Source organism: Musca domestica, unplaced genomic scaffold (genome assembly GCF_030504385.1).
Source record: "Musca domestica strain aabys unplaced genomic scaffold, Musca_domestica.polishedcontigs.V.1.1 32, whole genome shotgun sequence".
Taxonomy (NCBI): Eukaryota; Metazoa; Arthropoda; class Insecta; order Diptera; family Muscidae; genus Musca; species Musca domestica.
Genome location: NW_026712311.1, coordinates 6,004,899 through 6,030,378, shown reverse-complemented (window position 1 = coordinate 6,030,378; position 25,480 = coordinate 6,004,899). Strand labels below are relative to the sequence as shown.

The 25,480-nt window shown below is 33.8% G+C and overlaps 1 protein-coding gene across 3 annotated transcripts in view; it reads right to left on the bottom strand.

The window, feature by feature from the left end:
- Positions 1-25,480, bottom strand: part of LOC101892635 (serine/threonine-protein kinase WNK1) — a 75,283-nt gene that overhangs the window by 18,507 nt on the left and 31,296 nt on the right. For 2 of the 3 annotated variants that reach the window (XM_059125221.1, XM_059125220.1), the window contains exon 2: positions 17,320-17,370. The exons of the other annotated variant lie outside the window; for it this stretch is intronic. In XM_059125221.1, the coding sequence (XP_058981204.1) occupies positions 17,320-17,370 (51 nt within the window). The remainder of the gene's footprint in view (positions 1-17,319; positions 17,371-25,480) is intronic. 3 annotated transcript variants of the gene reach the window in all.

Sequence of the window (25,480 nt, the reverse complement as noted above, 5' to 3'; positions counted from 1 at the left end):
CATATCATGCTCTATACTGCAGTGCTATTTAGTTCATAGTTGGTATGATCTACTTCACATAAATTTCCAATATAAACTTATTTATTACGTGAGCTCTGCTACATATGCATCGTTTTGTAGGGTATCATAAAGTCAGCCCAGCTCGACTTTTAACCTTTCCCTACTGGTTTTATATCTTTATATATCTTCACAAATCTGTAGTAATTTAATATTTCGGGTTCTCATTCAGGTCTATATTTTGAAATAGTCCACATATAGTCCAAATATTCGGTTATTTGAACATTTCGGCCCCGCAATTTCGTTTCAAATTAGGTCTAATTTGATATGTCGGGTTTTGGGTAGATTTACTCCTCTCAAATATATTGAATATAGTCATAGCCTCAATAAAACGGAACTTTAAAATTTTAGGGATTTTGAGGATAGTTGATGTGGCCATCTTTCAAGTTTTCATATAACGGAGTGTATAAAAAGTTCGGCCCACCCGTTTTGCCTGTTTAAGTAAATGATGATGCCGTCGATTACGGAACAAAAAGACATGGAAAATAATGGCGATGATCTTTCATTTTTAAACCTCTAACTTTCTTATTCATGGGAATATGTGTTTCAAAACCTCCCGTGTAAAACGCATACATGATACGCATAACAAAACAATTTAGCTGCATTTAAGCATTTTTTCCATGCACGAGTCACAACAAAAGGCAATTTGGTAACACATACAGAAACAGTGGACAGCGAAGGGAGTTCCCCCGACAAAAGTGGCAAGTCACTTGAAAAACTTTTGATTTCATTTCAAAGCAAATGAAAAAAAAAAACTCTTCTTAACATATGTTAACAAAGTTTTTTTTTGGTTTTGGTTTATTGAAAGCCAAGCTGAAAAGAGCTTCATAATAATCAGCATCATCATTGCAATTATCATCATCGTTATTGCTGTCGCAATGGGATAGCTGGAGTAATATAAACCACCTAAGTCATATTTTTCTACGACTAGCTTCCATGGTAAGTAAGCCAAAAGGGGAAGAGTGGCAGGGCAAGGCATCATTTAACTGCAACAATGATGAAACTGATAACTACTGCTGCTGTGCCGCATGATGATGATGATGCTGCTATTTTGTGCTGATGGAGGAGATGTTGTTTGTTGCAATGTTGTTTTCATAAAGTATTACATGCTTATTTTAGATGTTGTCGATGATGCACGCGTATCTTGGCTTTCCGCCGCTGTATTTACCACCACCGCCACTACTAGTCGTTGTTGCAAAAACAACAAGTATTTACAATTTGCCAATAGTTAGTCTTCCCATCACCAGCAGCAGCAACAACAGCATTACAAATGGAATGTTAAGTCGGGTGTGATGCAAAAATGTCAATAAAATGTTGAGAAATGTTGTAACAGGTTATTTCCAGAGCTATGACAGCGTTTTGCAGACACCACCACCACAAGGTATTTAGAAACGAAGATTGTCTTAGATTGCAATGTGAAAATAGATTTGTGTTAGATTGGGGAGGTGCTGCATGTAATCCAAAGTTATGGGAATATATCGATTTGTTGAAATGAAATTTAGTGTTTTGTAGAGGGGCAAGAGGCGTGGCTAAAAATTCTTCTTTGTAAAGAAAGTCTTTAGCAGGTGTTTTGTAAATGGGATTATTGGTTTTAATAGAATTCGAGTCGGATTGTTTAGAAGTATGACAATATCAGATAAAATGTGCGATATGTAATGAACCTTTGTGAATAAAATATATGATTTGTATGTCTTATTTACAAAGGAAAATCTACGATTTTTTTGGTCAGAAAGATATAAACGTCAATTTTGACAGAAAATCATAAACATTTGTTCAAAATTTTTTATTAATTTTTATTAAAAAAAAAAAAAAAAATAAAATAAAACAAAGAATGAACTATCTTTTGTCAAGACAATTTAAAAATATTCGTGTATTTTTTTCTTAAAAATATAATATTTTAAGAAGTACAGTATATATATTGTCGTCTAATGTACAAAGTTCAAAAAGAAGATAGTATTAGTTGAAAATCGAGATTTTTTCACCAGGAAGTTCTGGAATAACATTAAAACCAAGGTTATTTTAATAGGTAGTCCTTATTTTTTTTTCAGAATCCACGATTTTTGTACTCCCCACCATACATAGGAAGTTAAGTTTGTCATATGTTTGTACCTCACATTTATTTTAGACCCAACGAAGTATATATATTCTTAATCAGCGTTAAATTCTAGGTCGATTTAATTGTTTCCCTACGTTTTTATTATCACCCTAGTCTCAAAACGGTGTGTGATAGAAATCCAATATTTTGCATTGAGTTACCTTTTGTCTGCAGTCTGATCAGGTTGACAGATGAACTATATCGGTTAACATGTTGGTATAGCTCCCAATATAAATATACCTTCCCATTTTCGGTGTTTAGATTATTTAGTCTTTGCTTCCAGCGGAATAGCTCTAAATTCAATATTTGATGTTTATAATGGGTTCTATCCATTGTGGCAGAACATTGTCTATATAGGTCCATTTTTTTTCTATCTCCCATATAATTTTACATACCGATATTTGGTATTTGGATGATTTTAGCCACAGTTTCCTGTGGAATACCTTAAAATTCGGTATTTGAAGTTTGTAGTGAAATCTATTTTTTGTGGCAAAACATTGTCCTTAAAAGTCCATGCTTTCATATAGACCTTATATACTCGTGCCCCCCGAAATTTGGTATTTTCCCGATGTTAGCCATATTATATAGTGGAGTAGCTTAAAATTTGTTCTACATAATGTGGCAGAGCATTTCTCATATAGGATAATATGAACGTAATAGATAACATGAACTTATATGTTACCCTATAGCCCCCATATAAAGGCGAATCTCGACATTCAGCATTAACCGACTATGTTCATAATGGTGGAGGGTAGTAAAATGTTCGGCCGGCCATAATAAACTGTTTTTTTAGTTGTTGGGTATAAAATCCTTAAAATCGAAAACGAAAAAAGTAATCTTCTTTTGTCAGGAAAATTTGAAAAAAATTAAATTAATTCATGAATTTAGATAAAAAATTCTTAAAAGTAAGATTTTTCCCCATTCAACCTGAAAAATATTAAAAAAATCCAATAATCGTGGTCAGGATGTTTTTTGACAAATATGAAATAAATTCACAATTTTTTATTCCTTATTTTTTATAAAATTCGCGATGTTTTCTAAAATGCTAAAACTAACCATATTTTTACCCAAGTATCCTATACCACACTTTATATAGCCGGGAAGTCTATTATAGGAAAGTTGCTTGGTGAAGAAGTCCTTGACATACCTACAAATTCAGGATTTTTTAACTGGAGGTTTTCAAATATTTTTTAAATCGATGGATTTTAAAAAATACTTTTAAATACTTTAGCAATTTAACAAATATATTTAGACGAAAAAAAATAAATGAACCAAATCGGAGAATTCTTGCATTTTGTACTGGAAACGTAATTTTTAAGATGTGAACAAGGCACTCGATTTACCCCCTTTTTTGCTGTATTAAGAGGAGTTAACCCATGTATTCCATTATCGCACTTCATCTGCAAAAAATTAGTGACCATTTTCTTTAAATTTTGACCATTTAGGAATTATTTAATAGGCTGGTACCATAAATAGTAGACCTTAATATTTTTGGTATTTAGATGAGCGGAATCTGAAGAAGATCAGGCACTAATCTCACAAATTTTACTGTGTTGAATATTAAAAATCGTAAAATTTTCTGGTGTAAATAAATGAGGGAATAGGTCACTATTTTCGATTTTCGCTTTTTAACTAAGTTTAACACAAACTAAATCATCATAAGTGATTTATGATTTTTTTTTTTTGCGAGGCATGTCTGTAAATTTCTTTGCAGTCTTCTGTTTATAGAAGACCAGGAAAAATGACTTCTGTCCCAAAAAATCGACATCTGACCAGGTATCCACATAATATAAGTTAAAGATTTTCTATCCGTAGAAGCTCCGTAGAAGGCCTTCTAACCACAGAAGGCTTGTAAAAGATTTCCGATTTCTAGAAGTCCAGCAGAAAATTTAAGGATCTATAAAATGCTTTTATCTGTTAACCAAATGTGTGTTACTTGTTCGATTTTAATCTAAAACCCCTGAATGCAACAGCTTTTAATTTTTTTGCTGACACTACATAAATTTTATAGTTTTGTATGTACGCAGCTGGCATGATGATTGCAACACCTATTGCCATAAAAAAACATTTCAGATTTACAAAAAAAAAATCACTGCGTAAAAAACACTCCCAGAATCTGACATGTTTCAGAGTAGAGAATTTCTCATTTCCCTTTGGTAATGAATTCCGCAGCAGCGGCGGCAACTCAACAAATTGCATGAATGAAACGCATGTCAGTCATTAACACGTTTTTTGCCAAGTTTTTGCAAAATCATTGGCTACATAAAGAAAGCGAATCAATGAAAATAACAACTGAAAAAATCCCAACCCAACACTGGCTAAACCAAAAATAGCAGCAACAATAACAACAAGCACCATGTCATAATAATTTCACTTTCGTTCGAGGCGTAAAGCATGACAAATCGATTAAAAAATCTTTTTTTTTTTTTTCTGCTGGTGTTGTTATTCATTTGGACCGACTGTGACTGTATGCTGAAGCTGTATCATTAAGCCTGGCGTTGGTGTAGAGGGATTATTGAGATGCTCATACGAGATAGGCTTTAACATTCATAATTTGTGTTATGTAAACAGGTTGTGATGGGGTGTTAATTGAAACAAATGTTAATAGGTTTATGTAAATTTCGGAATTTCAGATTGGTTTTTCTGTAGAAATGCATATCTTAAGACATCAGAAGTATTAAGCATGCTGCTTTTTTCCATAGGTTTAAAAATAATGAATATAAATTCCCTTTATAAGAATTCCTTTTTGAGAAATGTTAGTCCATATAAGAAAATATTTGCCCATATATCGTCTCTCATTTACAGAAATCCATAATATCTGTAAAATTTTTCCAAAACACGACACTTTCCCACCTCTGGGAATACTTTATTTTTCGATTTTCTAGTGGATTTCTTATAGATTTTTTGATAATTGTTGAAGGACTTTCTAGCAAAAAATCGCGGTTTTTTTGATATATTTTTCAAGAATTTCTCGGGGTTCTTTCTCGTGGTTCTTAGTAGTATGGAGGCTATATTAAATTTCTCATTCCATTTTTAACGCCTCGAAATATAAATTTTAGACCCCACACTTTATATAGTCTTGATCAGCATAAAATTCTTTGTCAATTTAGCGACGTTCGTCCGTCTGAGGAAATCAGTCTAGCTTCTGAACGTATTGAAGTAGGTTGATAAAATTTCATTCAGATGTGTCTTTTTGGTATTGAAAATGGGCCGTTTGTTTGTAGCCCTCATATTACTGTACCTCTCTATGATTTTGATGATTTTTGACCGGATTTTTTTCAAGTTTGCTATTTGAAGTTCGTAATAGATGCTACAGCCTGAGACAGAAAATTGTCTGTCCAGGTCCACGTCTTCGTATAGTCCCCATATAACGGTACCTCGCTATTCACGTCTTCGTGTAGTCCCCATATAACGGTACCTCGCGATATTTGGTATTTTCATGATATTAGAGACCTTATTCACCGGCATTGTTTCAAATTTAGTATTTGAAGTTCGTAATGAATACTACAACCCATGACAAAAGCTGCCTACGCAGGCCCATGTCGTCGTATAGACCTTTATATAACGGCTACATTCAGTATTTTTAAAATTTTACACTGAATTTTTAACGGATTTTATTTTTTTGAAATTGCCAAATTCGTTCCAAATGGTGTAGGGTATTCAAAATACGACCCGGCCGAACTTACTGCTTTTTAACTTGTTTTATATGTTTTCAGTGGATTCATAACTCGAATCGATTCGAAATCCTTAATTTCTTTGAAATTGCCTTGAGATTGCCTTGATCAATTGCTACCTCCTAGTAAAAATCGTAAACCTGTTATTTTTTCAAGCACCTCCTTGTGGCAATTATCAAAATTTTCTAAAGACTTGTGCTTTTTTTAATTGTTGAAAGTCGTGGGTTAAGACTTGTGTTTTTTAAGAATATTTTGAATGAAAAAATCCTGGATTGCCTGGGCAAAATTGTATAACTTTAAGGACTTCCCTGTAAAAACCAGTTTTTCAGAGACCTCCTTGTCATAAATTACTATTTTTTCAAAGGGGGTTTCTTGTAAAGAATGTTGATTTTTTAATTTTTTTTTCTGTCTAAGAATCCTGGATGTGTTTTAAATATTTTTCAAGAATATGAATGACCATGATCGTAGATTTAAAACAATTCTAGATTTGTTGGGAATGTATTAATGATTGCCTGGCCAAGCATCTTTTGTCTGCAGGCAGGTCAAGTTCGAAGATGGGCTTTATCGGTCCACGATATAATATAACCCCCACATAACGGGACACCGCGATATTCGGTATTTTAATGATTCTAGCCAAATTTTTTAGTGAAATTGTCAAAAAATCCACACAAGAAGTTCCTTCTACTACTAGTACTCTACCCCCTGAAAGAGAATTGTTTGTATAGGTCCATGATTTTCTTATTTAGAGTTCGTAGTGGGTACATTTTTCAGGTCTTAGTATAAGCCCCACATATCAGTACCTCCCTATATTCTGTATTTTGGTGATTTTAGCGCTATGATTCACCGGAATTTTTTCATATTTGGTATTTGAAGTTCCCAATGGGTTCTACAGTCTATGACAGAAAATTGTCTATGCATATATCGGTACCTATGGTACCTACGGATTTTTTTTTTATCAAGTTTCGTATTTGAATATTGTAATGGCATATGACAAAAGTTGTCGTCTTTGTCTCTTCATATAGACCTCAGAACAACAGCTATATTCGGAATTTCCAAGATTTAACAGAATTTTTAACGGATTTTTTTTTGAAAATTTCCAAATTTTTCACAAATTGCCAATGGCTCAGAATAACGGCTATATTCGGAATTTTCATGATTTAACAGAATTTTTAACGGATTTTTTTTTTTGAAAATTTCCAAATTTTGTCACAAATTGCCGATGGCTATGTAAAGTTCGGCCCGACCGAACTTACTTCTTTCTTACTTCTTTTAAACACTTCTTTCTAAAAAATTGTTGCATTTTCTTAAAATTCATGTCAAGAATGTCTGACGAAGACATGGTCCTGTTTTATAAAACTATTGGTGAAATCTTCTGCAAAAAATCTTGTGATTTTAAGAAAATACTTTTCCTAGCTTTTCCTTTAAAATGGCGGATTCTCAGGAATATCTTTTCAAGAGCTTCAAACCCTAAAAATAAGGGATTGAGAAGAATATTTTTAAGGATTATATTACCATGATTTTTTTAAGAATATTTTTAAGGACGTCTTGGCAAAAAATTGGGAGTCTGTTGTTTTTCAAGAGTTCCCTGAACAAAAATCGTAGGAAAGTACTTAATTTTTTCGAAAGTGTTCATTCGGGACGATTTTCAGGTCCCATAGTTTTATGACTTCAACCATATAACTTCTGTCGGCAAATCGACTGATATTTTCGCAATTGGTTCTCTGTCTGTAAAATGTGTTGACTTGTTGTCTCCACATCCCATTAGCATTGAATTGTAATTCTATCTACCTTGATGTTATCTATAGATAGCTTTTAAGGTTCTTTCTTCAGTAGAACGTCCATCTTAAGGTTTTATTTTTCTAATATTGTTCCTCCTTTTGAGAGGTCTTCTGTCAAATTATGTCCTTTTTTAGATCATCTATCTACAGTTAGCTTTTAAGGTCCTTTCTTCAGTAGAACGTCCATCTTAAGGATTCATTTTTCCAATATTGTTCCTCCTTCTAAGAGGTCTTGTGTAAATTTATGTCCTTTTTTAAGGTCCTCTATCTGAAAAAGATTGCTCGTAAGGACATGCGTCTTTAAAATACAGAAAGCCAAATGCAATCGACTAACATTCTAAAAAAGGAAAATCCACTTATTTTGACCACTCACTTATTTGGAATGCTAATCCAAAATGAAAAGTTCCAGCACCAGCACAACTAAAACCAAAAACCCACAAAATTGAAGGAATAGAAGTGTTGAAAAATTCAACGAAGCTTGCTTTGGAATCAGCATTGCTTTTCCATGATTTTGCAAGTTTCAAATTCAATTGAAAGTGTAACGACGAAAAAAAAAAAAAACAAAATTGAAAACGGTTAAAATGCTGGGGAGTTGTGTGGCAGCCAGGCTAACTGACTGGCTAACTTTTGGGGGGCTAGCAGTCGATGGTATATGAAGGTGTTCAGTTTTGCTTTACAACTTCTCTGTGTGTGTGTGGAATGGGCCAACTTGATAATACATTAAAATCATTCTAGTGGAACGCATTTTACACTTTACTTGCCAGGGAATAATCGCAGTCGGGGAGACTTGCATGCATGTAAACCAAATAAGAAAACAAATACAAAACTAAATAAGCTAAACTATTAAAGCATGCCAGCCAAACGAGCAATCACTGGAGCAGTGCACAATAAATGCAAGCTGGGCATACCAGGCATCTACCCAGCCGAAATTTGGTGGGAGGTGGGTGCAAAGCATTGCGGGAAAACTCTAGCACTTTTTAAGCGAAATCTTTTACTTTTTGCCATTACATTTAGTTTAGCATTTTGTTGCCGTGTTTTTCATCATCATCCAAGTAATTCTCAGTCAAGCCAACCAGCCCGCCAGTCAGTCAGCCAGCCAGCCAGCCTTCCAAAACTCCATTCTCTTTCATTCATTCACATGTTTTTGTTTCTTCTTCTACTTTTCAGTGAAACAAAAAGTTTTGTGTTTTGTTTTCTTTCTAAAGCGAAATGAAATGGCCCACTGTTGCTGTTGAGAGGGAGCATGTCAGAAAGCAAAAAAAAAAAAGAAAAGAAAAATGGAGCAGTTCGGGTAATAGGATGGATGACTGGAATGTGTGTTAGTAGTATTTGATATTTGAAAACTTTTAATGTGAACGCTGGAATTTTCACTGGAGTTATTTTTGTTTTTTTTTTTTTTTTTCTTTTTTTTCAAAACTATTCTGAGGGTATTTAAATTGAAAGGCTAAAACTGAAGTTGTCGTCGTTGTTGTTGTGTTTTTTTGCCGTGGCTGCAATTATGAATGCATTAAGCAAAATTTGCTGAAAGTGACTTCATCGTGATGATTGCTGTTGTTGTGTCTACAGCAGCAATTTTGCATGAAATGTGCCAAATTGAATTGTGCTTACAAGGAAGCGTTGTTTGCAAAAAATAAATAAAAGTAGAAAGCTTTAAATAATATATCAAAAATAATTTGTAGTTAAGAGTTATTTTATGGTGATGTAAGATGGTGAGATATTTGGGTGAATTACAACGATTATGGGGAGAAGACTTCGAGAAAGGTATTTTACAGCTAGGGGGTCCCAAAGAGCAGTTTAGAAGATATCCTTAATGATACTGCATAGCCAGAAGAATAGGGATAAGGTATAGATAAAGGGAACATAATGAGATTCTTTGTTAGTAGTAAAGAGAGGAATCTTTAAAGAGATCTCTTTAGAAAGGACATCTTATTTATGTAGATGAAGGACTGCAGAATATTTCTAAAGATAGTGGACAGGTACAGGGTTGCCCATATTCGACGGACCTTTGGGGCCTTTGGGCCTATTCCAATCGACGAGGCTTGTCCGCAGGCAACATTCTTTGGGTCAATTGAATTTTGTACGGGAACAAATGCAAATCAATGCCAATAATCCGTTGTAAAGTGGACCGAGCCATACCCAACTGCTGAGAACGGCGTTTTTGGGATGTTCTTGTGGACCTCTCAACACTGGCTCTTACGGGAGCGATATTCTCGGCCGATCGCCTTGGTCGACTTTTATATGGGCTCTTCGGATTAGAAAGAGCCTTACCAGTCGAAAATTTTTCGTATAAACGTTTAATGGTGTTCTTAGAAGGCGCACTTCTCACATTTTTTTTCACAATTGACTTCTTCTGTTGAATGTAAATTTCAACTATTTCAGAGCGCTCGCGTGGCGTGTATGGGTTCATGGTAAAAAACTGCTTGGACTGACGCTTCAAACGCGGTACGATGTGACATCTCTGTCAAAAGTTATGGCCTTGCCAGATGGGTCTGTCGAATATGGGTAACCCTGTACAGAGCGTTTTTAAAGGCAAAGGATATTTAGGTGGGGATACTGTACATATGTTTTCCATTAGTGGAAAACCTCTATGAGAGTATTTCAGGGAAAGGGTTTGGAATAATCTAGCCTACGATACCTCGTATTTCATATTCGCTTTATTTTTTTCCACTTTGTGGCATTTATACGAAGTGCGAAGTGTGAGTTTATGAGAGTTTCATATTCATTAGATTGATACTGAAACTCCCCTTTACTCTTCTAGAGTTTCAAGAAGAATATTGTCAATTTTCGCATCCAATATTGCAGGCCTTATCTAAACCTGCTACAAATACTTCGTATGCCAAGTTTCAATATTGGGTGTTTCCTTCTTTTGACAGATATGCGATTTTTGAAAATTTGAACGTTTTTGGGAAGTTTTCGGAAAAAGTGGATCTACCGAACCCACAGTTATATTATATCTCGTGTTGGTAGCAATGTCGAGATCGGCAAAATGTACATAAATTGGGGAATAAGTTACTTTCGTAAGAGTCCAAAAAATTCTACATTTTAAACTAATGTGGGAAGGAACCTGTTAAAGATTTTCCTAGACACTGTTGCTCTGTTAGAAGCCTTGTGTATTGCCAAAAGACCCATTATACAGGGTGAGATAAAAAAAAAACAGCCACAAAGTAAAACGCCATAATTTTTTAATTTTTTTTTAAAATTTTATTGAATGAAAGCAAAAAATGACGGAAATAGCATAGACTTTTAGAATAAGTTTAAATTTGTTCAAAATGGTCACCTTTGGCATGAATTATGGCCTTCAAACGGCCAATGAAACCGTCACATGCTGCCCGAATGTTGCTCTGCAGTATTTTGACCCATTCCCGGCGAAGCGCTTGCTTGAGGTGATCGACACTTTGGTATTTTTTAGTGCCAACCTTGCTTTCCAAAATACTCCAGACACAATAGTCCAACGGATTGATATCCGGAGATTTTGGTGGCCATTGTACGCTGGAAATGAAGCGAGGAACCTCATTTTGTAACCATTCTTGGGTGCTGAGTCCTGTTGGAATGTCCAAGGTCTGCGGCCAAAATGTTTGCATGCCCAAAGCTTTAATACACCCTCCAGAATATTTTCGCGATAATATTCGGCATTTATTCTGATGCCACGGTCGATTAATACGAGCGGAGAGCGACCATCAGCTTTTATGGCGGCCCACACCATCACCATGGCCGGCGCTTGAGTTGTGGTGGCCAACCGAAGGTACACATTTCTAGCTGACCTCTTTGGCAAGTAAACACGATCATTTTTTGTTTACAAACTGCTAGACAACGAATGTTTTCTCATCGGAGATCGGAGAAACAAAATTCAGCAGTTCACCTTTTTCGGCCAAGCGAAGCAACTATTTAGCTCTTTTGAGTCTATTTTCTTTCTGTTGTGGTGTAAGTTCTTGCAGTTTTTGGAATTTCAATGGCTTTACCCCGAACTCGTTTTTTAATATTTGCCGAATGGAATATTGCGATTGCGATTCAGCTCACGAGCCATTTTTCGGCCACTGCGACGTGGGTTTCGATCAAGTCGCTTCTTAAAGACCCAACCGAAAAAAAATAAGATTTTCAAGCCAAACTTCCTAAAAATATCTAACATTTTACAAATTCGTGGGAGGAGGATGTGAGGGCGATCCGTTCTCCTTGCTATATGGGTGATGGGAAGTAAATACTAATCAAATTGCCACCAAGGGTCAATACAAACACTTCAGTTCCATTTTTAAACTTTACAAAACTTCATTTTTCGTTTTGTTAGCTTTTCTCTAATGGAGGGTTTGAACTTGAGATCTTCTGAACGGCAGCAACTGTTACGACTTCTGTTCAAAGCAGAGATTTGAAAAAGCGACCTTGGACTTTGCAGTCGGATGGACTCACCCGGTGTCATTATTTCTCCATGCTTGGTAAGAAAAAGTAAGTTATTTTGCCCTGTAAATTTTATCGGAAAATCTCATTATTTTTGAGGGTTCTTTCTGGTAATGAAAAGGATATGAAATGATCCATAATTTTGGTATATTAGAAATTCAGAAAGTGACACATACTATTAAGACTTTTTGAAGGGTACTTATATAAAAGTCGGTAACATCTTCGTATTTTCTCATTTGTCATTTGTTTACAGCGCGGAGATTCAATATTAAGATCTTAGGTTTTACTTCTTATTTGATAAGTATGTTATTGTATCTTGTTTTTTTTTTAAATCATTAATTGATTGCTTACCGGTAATGTAGAGGATATATAGTTCTTACTATTTTCCTAGTTCAGGGTATGTAGTAGTCAATACTAGTTGCTGGATATTTATATAGACATAAGATCATTTAAAGGCCAATGGAATTTATCTGTAGGTATCCGAACTCTATCCAATACTTTTCTTGACAGAATACTTTTAAAAACTCTTCTGACAGAAGACCTAAAAAGGCACTAGCCTCAGGAATTTATCTGTACGTATCCGAACTCTATCCAATGCTTTTTTATTAAGTTGGCAAAAAATAAAACACCTAAATTTTATATTGACGCGGAACACTAAAATTTTTCATAATTTTCGAAATTAAGAAATTCACAACATAACACACCAACACCCTTTAGACCATATCAAATATGTGTGTGTGAGTGCCAGTATATTTCTCAACATAACTTTTATGATCCCTTAATAATGAATTACACACTTGATTAAGAGAACTCCCCTACCAGGCGCGTTTTTTATGGCCCTCAGACAGGAAAGTAAAGCAGGGAAATGCATAGAAATGTGAGTGGTCAGGTATTTAAAAAATTTCATTCCCACAATTTATTATCCACTCAGTCAGCCAGGCAGTCAGCTAGACAGCCAAGCAGCCATAACCATTCAAATCGTCATTTATTTGGTAAGCCAAAGTCAGTCGACGTCACTCAGCACCCAAAATATTATAGAGTTGGTGTTTTGTTGCCGTCTTTTTCTCTCGCTGCCTTCGATGACAGCGTCATAAAGTCATGGAAATGAAATGTGGAAAAACATCATTTTACAATTAAATAACAACAACAATAACAGCAACACCAACGACAAAAAGTCTCATCATCACCTAATGGGCGCTAATTGTTTTTACTTCAATGCGAGTTCATTGACAGTTGCCACCAGCGCCGTGGCAGGCAGGCAGGCAATAGATAATAAAAAAAAAACCAAAAGTATTTTTTTTTTTGGTTAACTGAAGAAGCTTCAAACCCACTACCAGCCGTCGAGTATTGAAAGTGAAAGTGTATGTATGTGGCTTTGACGTTTGTGTGTGATGGGTGGCAAGTTTTGAAAGATCATAAGTTAGATTTATGTTAATTAGAATTTAATAAATTGTTATCATCATTACGTTTTGGAAATCATTTGAATGGGGAGTTGGATGTGCGTGTGTTTGATTTTCAAACAAAATGAAATTTGCCTCAGATGAATGAATTGTAATCTTCCTACAGTCTTGATGTGTCGCTTGCTTTCAAGTTTTGCCGCTGGCTTGGTCTTGGAAAAAAAGTATCACTTTCGTTTTTCTTCTTAACTACTTTTTTTTTGTCAATGCATTCATACATATGTAAACGAATTATGTAAATGAATAATTCATCGGCGTAGAACTGGTATTTTCGGGGGGAGATTTGGAATTTTAGAAATTTAGAGGAATTTTTACATATGCAAATTTAGAAATTTTCGTTATAACAATGTTATGCAATAATTGGATTCAAATGCAAGCAGATTTCTATGGATTTTGTGGCTTAGTCTTTTTAGAAGAAAGCCATTTAAGTAAAACCGTCTGCTAAATACAAATTATGAGGTTAATTTTATTAAATGTATGTTTTGAAAGACGAATATATTTAATTTTATGACATATGCTCTGTTCCAGAACCTGCAATTTTTTTCGATTCCATAAAGGAAAAATCTGTTATTGTAGTGAAAAATTTTATATTCTTGTAGTTCTGGAACATAGCCATACTTGGCTAGGAATTTTGGGTGCAAAAATTGATAATATGTTCTCTAGATTCTTATACCTCCCCCACAAAAATGTTAATATTTTGAGAAGATCTAAAGGAGAAAGCCATGACAGATTTTCTTCAAATTCTACGCACCCAAATATTTTTGTATTCTTTATAGAAAATATGAACAATTTAATATAAAGATCCACTCTTTCTGATAGAGCATTAGCCCTAAGGAGAGTACTCTCAGGAAAGCTACAAATAAAGATATGGTGGTCTAAAAAGCTCGTATGACAATTATGCCTCTAAAAATCTGGCCTCTAAACACCATAATGACTTAAACTATTCTCTCACACAGAATAAACAAAGTCAAACGAAATAATTTTTACATGTTTTTTTAAATTTTTTTTTGAATAAAAGCAAAAAGTGTCGGAAATAGCATCAGATTTTAGAATATGTTTAGATTTTATCGAATTGGTCACCTTTGGCACGAATTATGGCCTTCAAACGCCCAATGAAACCATCACACGCTACCCGAATGTTGCTCTGCGGTATTTTGGCCCATTGCCGGTGAATAGCTTGCTTAAGGTGATCGACACTTTGGTATTTTTTAGTACCAATCTTGCTTTCCAAAATACTCCAGGCACAATAGTCCCACGGATTGGTATCCGGAGATTTTGGTGGCCATTGTGCGCTGGAGCGAAGAACCTCATTCTGTAACCATTCTTGGGTGGCGCGTGCTTAGTGCGATGGTTCTGAGTCCTGTTGGAATGTCCAAGGTCTGCGGACAAAATGTTTGCGTGCCCAAGACTTTAATACGCCCTTCAGAATATTTTCGCGATAATATTTGGCATTTATTCTGATGCCACGGTCGATTAATACGAGCGGAGAGCGACCATCGGCTGTTATGGCGACCACACCATCATCATGGCCGTCGCTTGATTTCTGGTGGCCAAACGAAGGTGCACATTTTCAGCTGACCTCTTTGGTAAGTAAACACGTTCATTTTGTTGTGTTGGCGTGTAGCCTCTCTCATTCCAAATTTTCTAAATTCTAACTCATTTCCTTTGAAGAATACAAGGTATTTAATTTTTAGTACATTTTTGTAGTTTTCGTACTCTTTTAACACAAAGGCTGGGTTTTTGTGGAAACTCGTATTAAAAGGATACGAAAAGTACTAAAATGCACTAAAAATTGAATACTTTGTATTAGGCAAATGGAATGAGTTAGAATTCTGAAATTTGGAATGAGAGCCACTTTTGGAGTGAAGAATGAATGTAGGCACATTTGATATTGTGGTCTCTTTTGGTATTTGTTTGTGGTTTTGCAAATGTACTAAATAGTACTAATTTAGATACTAAATGTTACAAAATTTGATATTGGAATAAGGAAAATTCTGAAGTTAGGTATTTTGGTCACTGTTGGTTTTTAGGGTTTTCATATGGAGATGTTGAAGTGGTTTCGGACTGAAAAATTCGATGTTTGAAGACTTTTCGGTGTAAAAAGTAAGCATATTCCTGTTATTCTTTCAGAAAAACGAAAAGCATTTGATTATTGTATAAAACACGGAAAGTCTGAAAATGTACTACGATGTATGAAGTTTCGAAAAAAATTGTCAAACCAAACAAATTATGCATTTTGAGCATTGAAAAGTATACGATATAGTAGACCGATACTGCCCATCTTTGAACTTGACCTGCCTGCAGACAAAAGACTGATCTGTACAAAATTTTAGCTTCCTATCTTTATTTGTTTTGACTCTATCGTGATTACAACAGACCGAAAAACCAACCAATGGACAGACGGACGGACAGGGCTAAATCGTCTTAGAATTTTACGCCGATTGCGAATATATACAAATTGTTTTGTCTGAAATTATTAGTTCGATAATGAACTTAATATACCCTCCTATGTATGGTGGAGGATATAAAAAGGTGTAACATGGACTGTTGAAAGGAATCTAGAATTTTAAGGTGGACTTTTCGCTGACGAAGGAAAGTGATAGTTTCTCCCCCAAAAAAGTGCTAGTTTCTTAAAATCTATGTATCTCTTAATAAAAAAATGAAACTCTTCTGCTTTATTTATCTCATGTAGCATTACTTTTTCTGACCACACTAATCTTTGCGGTGAAATTGAAAACAGATAATGAACTACATTAGTAGCTCCAAACAAAATCTATATAAATTTTAATTGCAATGAAAAAAAAAAAATGAGAGTAGGTTAAACACGCAAACAATTATTTAAAGAAAAATAATAAAAAAGAAACAATTCAACAGAAATGGGTGAATGAATGATAAATCATTCATTCGTTCACCCGATATGAGTTAATGAGTTGGAAAGTAATGGCGTTTTTTTTTCATTGCTTTGCAAAAAAAAAAAATAACAAAAAATGAAAACTGTAAAAATAACTACCAAAATATGAACAAAAAAAAAAAAAAAAATTAAAAAAAAAATAATTGAATTAAATTATTACAAAAAAATAAGCCAAATATTTAATTAAATGTAGTCATTACAGTTACTAGATTCTACAGTTTTTGAGACTGAAAGTAGTTTAGTTTTTGCTGGAAAAACAAAGAATATTCCATAATTCAGAAACCTTGAAATGAAGAAAAAAAGAAATACCCAGAAAACATTGTAACCAGGCAATCCGGTGTGTTTTTTGGCTTCTGTTACAAATTCCGAATTGAAAATCCATTGTATTTTAATGAATGTGTATTGCGTTGAAAGCCTTTGAAAAGCAAACTCACAAAAAACAACGGCAAGCCAATTGCTGCCAATCTTGCCAGCAGGTTTTATGACATGTGTTCGTTTTTTCGTCTTTATGCCATTCAGGCCTCTGTGTTTTTTTTTTTTTCGTTACCCAAAAATTCATTCTCAAACGCTTTGACAATACAATTCTGTTTCCACACATCATAAAAACCAAGTTGCATGAATGCATTTTCAATGCTTGCTAACAACATTCAATTGCAAACTAAAGTAGTTTTGCGTTTAATTAGCCTGTAAATGTGGAATTCTTAATTTCCAGGTTAGATAGTTGGCTTTTTTTCTTCGCAGGCGATTGTGAACATTTGTGTTTACAGGCATGTTTTAATGTGTGCATTTGGCTTATTTCACATAGTTTTACAGTCACTTTTGCTGTTAGCCACATGCTTGACTTGCTAAGCAATATTTTTTTTTTTTGGAATTGTAAAATTTTAAATTCAACTTTTAATTTGTTTTTTTTTGGTGAACAAAAAATTCCAATTGAACTTCTGGTACCGCACCACCTTACCATGTGCAAACAAATCTTGTCATCGGTTGGTAATCCAATACATCCCACGAACTTACCTTAAAAGAAACAGAATTAAGTTAATTTATTAGATTATTTTTTACAAAAAAGTAGGATAAAATATAAAAAATAAAAATATAACATGACATATGAAACAAGTAAATAAATATCAGTCGGACAGATATACACCCTTAGCCAAATGATTATTCAAATTGTTAACCCTCCATTTCGTATCGGTCCTAAATTAATATGATATAAATATTACAACGTGCCAGGTTTGGACTACATCAATGACTTACTTCACTCTATATGAGATATGGGATTATTGTTTAAAAGATGTCACTATGTACGTGAGGTACCAGATATAGTTGACATACTTTATCTAATGCAGATACAAATATTGGTATGGGCAAAATTACAAGAAAATAGAAGATATATATCCAATTTCATGTGAAATTAGAAATTTCATATTCATATCAGGTTTCTACTTGAGAGAAATGTGTAGACATAGCAAGTTGTAAAAAATCGATGACATGTTTCGCAAGTCATGACAGATATTGAAAATTGTGACACTTTGTGGCTGACATAAGATCCGATGTGTACCATCTTTATTACAGATCTTTTGTTGATTGAAATATTGAGATGTGCCAAGTCTGAAGAGAATCGGATGTCAATTTCTCTTATAATCTTCATGGATATTCAAAATGTTGACCCTTTATGGGGGAGGTGCCAGAAAGAGTGGATCGATATATTCCACAGTAGATCTTGTGTTAGTAGAAATAAGGGGTTTTGGGAAATATGAAAAGACCGGATGCTTATTTCGGATTTTATAATCGTTTTGGTTATTCAAAATTTTGACCCTTTGAGGCGGAGCTTCCAGAAGAAATGGTCGGATCTGTACCATTTTTTATAACATAACTTGTGTTAATCAAAATATTGAGATGTGCCAATTCTGAATTAAATCGGATGTCAATTTTACATTTTATGAGCTTTATGGGCATTCAAAATTTTGACCCTTCGTGGGGGAGGTACCAGGAGGAGTGATGAGATATATTCCATCTCCACACAAGATCTTGGGTTAATAAAAATACTGTGATGTGTGTAAATTGAAGATGATCGGACTCTTACATGACATTTTATAAGAGTTACAAGAAGGAGAAGAAGGAGTTACCAGAAGGAGTGAGCCGATATTGCCTATCTCTGAAATCGATCTAATTTTGATAATAATATTACGATGCACCAAGTTTGGACCAAATCGGACACTCCCTTCGAGACCTTCGACAGACCGATTATCACCAATTTTAATAGGGTCCATCCTTGAGCCAAACAAATGACGGATACCTATAACTCAATTCTTTCTTTAATTCTATGGTGATCATCAAACTATGGGGACTATGGGTCTATTTTGTATCCTTTTGCATGTTACGAAGACAATTATCTGTCATAGGCTGTAGTACCTATTACGAACTTCAAATTAGAAATTTTAAAGAATTTCGGTGAATATTACAAGGTACACCTAAAATCGTCAAAATACCGAATGTAGGGATGTACTGATACATGGGGCCTATACAAAGACCTGGATCTGCATAGACAATTTTCTGATACAGGTTATAGTTCCCATTACGAACTCTAAATAAGAAAATTTTAAACAACTCCTATGAATAATGTCCCTAAAATCCTCAAAATACCGAACATTTAGGCGTACCGTTGTATTGAGGCTATACGAAGACGTGGGTATGCATACACAATTTTTTGTCACAGACTGTAGTACCCATTACGAACTCTAAATACAAAATTTGAAACAACTCCGATGAATAATGTCCTGGCGATACCGTTGTATGTGGGTGATACGATTACTATAGGTGGGATTTATGATTACTATAGGTTGTAGCAATCATTACGAGCTTCAAACTTTTAATACGAATACGGAGTATCGGGAGGTACCGTTATAAGGGGAACATACGATATCGTGGACCTGTATAGACAATTCTCTTCTAGGGGTAAACCACTCGGAAGGAACTCCTTTTGTGGATTTTCAGACAATTTCATTACAAAATTTGGCTACAATCATTAGAATTCCGAATATCGGCAGTATAGTTATATGGGGACTATTCGATATCATGGACCGATATAGCCCATCTTCGAACTTTACCTGCCTACAGGCAAACGACTGATCTATGCAAAATTTTAGCTTCCTATCTTTATTCGTTTTGACTCTAGCATAATTACAACAGACAGACGAACGGACAGCGCTGAATCGTCGTAGAATTTTACGCTGATCAAGAATATATATAACGCAATGACGATACCATACCATGTATGGTGGAGGGCATAAAAATACCCGTTCACAGTTCTATAGATCCTTGAAAAAATCTTGTCCTAAAAAATATTTTTTAAAAATTCTAAATTTGTTGATCTTTGAAAATTTATAAAAAACGAACTGTTAAGCCTTTTAACATATTTTTTTTAAAATTCACGATCTGTTTATCCTTGAGGTCTCCTAAAAATATTCCGAAAAAAATACAACCTCCTTCCTTGAAAATACCTATGACCACAGCTCTGTTGATCCTTGAATAAATATTCTGAAAAGCAACATGATCCTAGCTTTGTTGGTTTTTTTTTAAATATTTTTAAAAATCCTCGATCATAGCTCCTGTTGCTTCTTGTAGAATATATATTCACGATTTAGCACCCTGTTGGTCCTTTACCAAATCCTCGATTATCAATTTGTTGATCCTCAAAAATATATTCTTAAAAAACCCCATGTTTAGTATTAGAATTATATATTCTTAAGCAAATCATGAACCACGATTTCTGTTGTGTTTGCCCTAATAAAATATTATTGAAAATACTTTAAAAATATCCAATTGTAGCTCCATGGTCTTTGAAAAATATCCCTATCACAGCTTAGTTGGTCCTTAAGGAATGTTTCCAAAAAATCCATATTGTTTAAGGAAAAGCTTTCAAAATTCCACATTTTTTGGTTCTTAAAAACCATCTAAAAATCTACGATTATAGCTCTAATGACCCTTGATAATATTCCTGTTGGCCTTTGAAAGAAATATTTTTTAAAAATTGATCCATGAAAAATTCATTGGCAATGTTCATGGATTTGGTTCATGTATATATTCCAAAATCTAGTTCTATAAGTCTTTTGGTACTATTTAAAACCATCGCAGCTCTATAAAAAAATATTCTTTAAAATCGAAATTTTCTAATAACGACAAAAATTTCGTATTTGTTGTACAAATTCCATCGACTCGCATTTTTCTTCATTTTTCGAAAAATTCACAGAAACATTAAATAAACTTGTTAGTAATTTGTCGCACGCTAGTTAAATTTCGAAAACGTGCAGAGACTACGAAACGCTCTGCATGTCGTCTGCGGACTGTTTGGCCCCACAAACAGGTGGCTAATTTTTGTGCGTTTTGTAAAATTGTTTTGCATTGCAACGTCGGCAATTATGATTTATTTTCCATTTAAAGAAGCAATGCAAAACATACAAAGAAAATCTTGCATGACATGAATTAAAAAAAAAACAGCAAAAACAACAAGAGACAACAATAATACATGCGGGCTCTCATAGGTGGTCATTGTTGCGTTGGAATGCTGGTGGCAAGGTGAATGAACCAAGAAGGCTGGTGTAATATTACATGGAAATTCCAAAGCTTCCTTTAGCCTAAAGTCAAACTTTCTTCCTTGCCGACATAAATATTGATAATGGATAAATGAGGCCAGTTTTTTCCGATAAAGATATTCAAAGAAAACGGATACGCCTTCATTAAAAAACATTTTTTTGTTAAAAAGAAATTATAATTTCATTCATCAATATTCTCAATATAGTATTAAGACAGCCACACAATGATGGTCGACCGTTAAGTCTGGGCGACACCAATTTGCAATTCTATTGATGTGTGTTTTAATTTTGACAAGTTTTTTTTTTATTTTCGATTTTGACTTTTAAGCCACCATAGCTAAATCATTTGTGACACAGTTACCTCGTTTACTAGAAAACAAAACAATGAAGAATTCTATTTGTTAACTAAATAAGTTATAAGCTACGATCATTAGTCTAATGGTAATCTTCCGCAACAAATTCGAAAATAATATGCAAAAAAAATCAGACGAAATGGAGACGAGTTGAACGTGTCAATAGACAATTTATAGAAAATGAAAAAGAAATAAATGAAAAACTTTTTACAAGATTTTGTAGATGATTTGGATTGTCACACATAGGGTGGTTATTGTCGTTATCAAAATTCTGAATTTAAACTCCTTTGGAAAATTTATATTTGTTAGACAAAACAAATAAACCTAAAATACCGAATATGTAACAACGTGCGCCGTAATTTGGTAATTTGGTTCAGTGTCCGCTTACTATATACGAAATTCGCTCAGAGAGAACGGCATTTGTCCAGAAACCCTAAACTTTTAAAAATTCAAAAATAGATGGCACTCCTTCTAAGCTAATGTATCAGCCGTTTCTCGACCAATTTTCTTGCGATTTTTCGAATTCCGACTATTAGTGTTTCGATGAAAGTAGTCTCGGAATTCAAGAAATCGGAAGAAAATTGGTCGAGAAAAGGCAGATACATTGGCTTCGAAGGAGTGCCATCTATTTTTGAAATTTTAAAAGTATAGCGATTCTGTCATTTTTTGGTACTAACTGCTTAAAACTTGCTTTCACTCATCCTTCTCTGGTAATTGTGCACATTTTTTCATTCCAAACATAAAATTTAAACTTACTTTAACCATTTTGTTTTTGAATTTTTTATTTGACGTTGTTTTTAAAGAATTGCAATCTAGATTTGACGTATAGATGGCGCGCACTGTAGTAAATTACCTAGATTTTGTTGATTGCATTATTCAATGCGCCACTTGGGCATTAAAATAGTAAATAACAAGTTGAAAAGCAGTAAGTTCGGCCGGGATTATTTGGAACGAATTTGGAAATTTTCAAATAATAAAATCTGTTAAAAATTCAGTTAAAATTTTAAAAATGCCGAATATTGCCGTTATATTGGGGTCTATACAACATGAACCTACATAGGCTTTGTTTGCCATAAGCCATATTCAAATTCAAAACTTGAAATAAACGTTGAATAATGTAGCTAAAATCATTAAAATACTGTATATAGGGAGGTATCGTTATATCGGAGCTATAAGAAGACCTGGACCTGCATAGAGAATTTTCTGTCTTAGGCTGTAGTATCCATTTCGAACTTCAAATACGACATCTCAAACAATTTTGGTGAGTATTGTACCTAAAATCGTCAAACTACCGAATCGTCAAAATATACAAAGACCTGGATCTGCATAGACAATTTTCTGTTACAGACTGCAGTTCCTATTACGAACTTCAAATACCAAATTTACGGTAAAATGCCGAATATCGGGAAGTACCGTTATATGGGGACTATACGAAGACTTGGACCTGCACAGACAATTTTCTGTCTTAGGCTGTAGTATCCATTACGAATTTCAAATACCAAATTTGAAACAATTCCGGTGAATAATGTCGCTAAAATCATCAAATGAATGATGATGAAAAGTGTTTTTTATTAATAGATAAAAACTTTAAGTTTTCTAAGTTACTTCAACATATTTCAACAATTAAATAATAGATGGTGCTCTTCACAATTCAAGGATGATATTAGCCAAAATACCAATTTTATGCCAATATAAAATTATATCCACTTCAAACGAACAGTCTTCAAATTTGTAAGTCTAAACGCCATAGTCACTGGTTTTGATTCCATATCTAAAAACCAAATATTATATGGAGACTTTGCTTTAACATATACCAGCAATCGAAGTATAGATGTATCCTAACTCAAATCTTCTAAAGTAGTAACAATTTAAATTTATTTCTACAGTATTCAAATAAAATTCTAATTTCGAAGTTTGTTCATTAAAAATTTTTATTGTCGATAAAAGACAACTATCGGTTTTGTCCCCTTTGTCTCGCTTTTGTAGACATCTAGCCTTATCATCTCTATATTTGAACATATTACAGCAATTGAATAATAGATGGCGCTTCTCAAAACAAATAGTGCGGAATCAACATTGGTGTGCAATACTCTCCACAAGCATACATTAGCAGCGCTATTATTAAGCGTATTATCTTTTCTCTCTTTCCCTCAGCAATTTTTGATAGTGAATTCTCAGTTACACTTATGCACTCACTCTCAATTAAAAAATATCAAAAATTTTCATTTGAGCTGATAATATTGACTGTAGTATATTTACATTTTCAGCTCATCAATATAAATTAAATCTTTAATATGGTTCATTTTTCAGTCCATATTTGGTTTTTAGCCATAATTTCAACGTTAAATTTTTCTTTAGCAAAATATTAAAATTCAGATTGTACGTCCTATCACTAAAAACATTTTTTATAGTCAACATTAACATCTCCGGCACATACATTAACATACACCAAAAATCCAACTACAGATGGCGCTAATCATTGATCGTAATTGATTGCTCTTGGTTTATTGTTAACTAATCTTATTTATAAGCTCTTTACAATGAATCGTTTAGTTCAACTAGTTTGCGAAATAAATATAATTGTTCTCAGTTTAATAAGCTACAATAAAATTTGAATTACGGAAATAGTCCATACTACTTTTTAGAATCAATTGTTAAATGGAAACCAAACCTTCGAAAAACTCGCTCGAACTTGTGAAAAGACTTATACTCGCTCGAAGTCGAGCAAAATATTTTTTCCCACTAGATTTCATTCCTAAAGCTCACTCTCACTCTTTTTGAAGCGATGGGACTCCCACTACAATTTTTCAAAAAGAAGCGACTCGGGATCGCTCACACACAAAATAAAAAGGTGAAGAGTAAACTCCATATTAAACTAGCACTCTTCGAGCAATCTCGCTCGCGAGTAAGGTTTACTCCCGAGTGGAAATGAGCAAATCTGTGATCTGATTGAATTGAACTTAAATGAACTATAATCAATAATGTGATCAACAACGAAGGAAATATTTCTTATCCTCTTGTCGTTCCTGAAATGTTAGAATTTCATCAACACCTTGGTAATCTGTCTCTTACTCGCAGAAGTTGCAGCATTATTTGTTCATAATACAAGAACACAATGTAAAATTTCTTATAATAATTTTTTGTCTTGGGGTAGTATTCAATGGAGGACTATTAAAAATATCACAACTAGATGGCAGTCCAGTCAAACAAATACTTCGTTTTTCTCGGACAAAAGTTCCATTAAAAATTGCATAAATTGTAAATTATGTAGATTCTTGCATGAAAAGGGACATAGCTATGCACAAAACCCTCACAAATAGAATTTTTTAAATAGAAATATAGATGGCGCCCACCACAACTTAAAATACTTGCTTCTTTTTACAAGTTGTGTACTTCATTAGTAAAACATAAGTTGTAAATTTTGTAGATTCTTGCAATTAAAGGAACAAAGTTATGAATTAAGACTGTACCAGAAGGAAGGTATTATAATTGAAGTATAGATGGCGTTAGCAGGTGTTACAATATTTGCAACTTTTTAAAATTTTCTTAGGTCTTTAATAATGATTTTGTGGAAGCTCAACATTGCCTCGCAACTTCATACCACTAGATATGCTCGTGCAAATTATAAAGATAACGAGATAGTATTTTTTTCTTCAAATAATTTTTTTTTCTTTATTATTTAGGTTGCAATCGATCAATACCCAACTATAATTCCTCTCAGTTGAATAATATATCATAATTATATCTATCAGCTGGATATAACATCACAATCAAATTAAATTTGAAATATAGAGGTGAGACCATTAAGTTATTCCATGAAGAAGCGGGTACATTGTGCTTTTTTTGTATTTTTTTGGTAAAACGTATCAAATAACACATTTAAATCGACGTATATGTTTGGATAGATGTAATAAATTATGATGCAATAACAATGCGGGAGATTTATTGCTATGCAAATCTTCGCTTATAAACAAATATGCGATGTTATGGAGGCATCACAGCTGGAGAAATTCATTTGAAATTTTACTTTTCCTCCAAAAATATAAAATATTTCTTATTAATTTTGAATTAATTAGTATGTACCAATCTGTGGCATGTATCGGAAATTGCAAACCTACCAAAAATATGCGATAATGGTGAACCATTATTCAATGCTTCGCACAATGTTCGACCA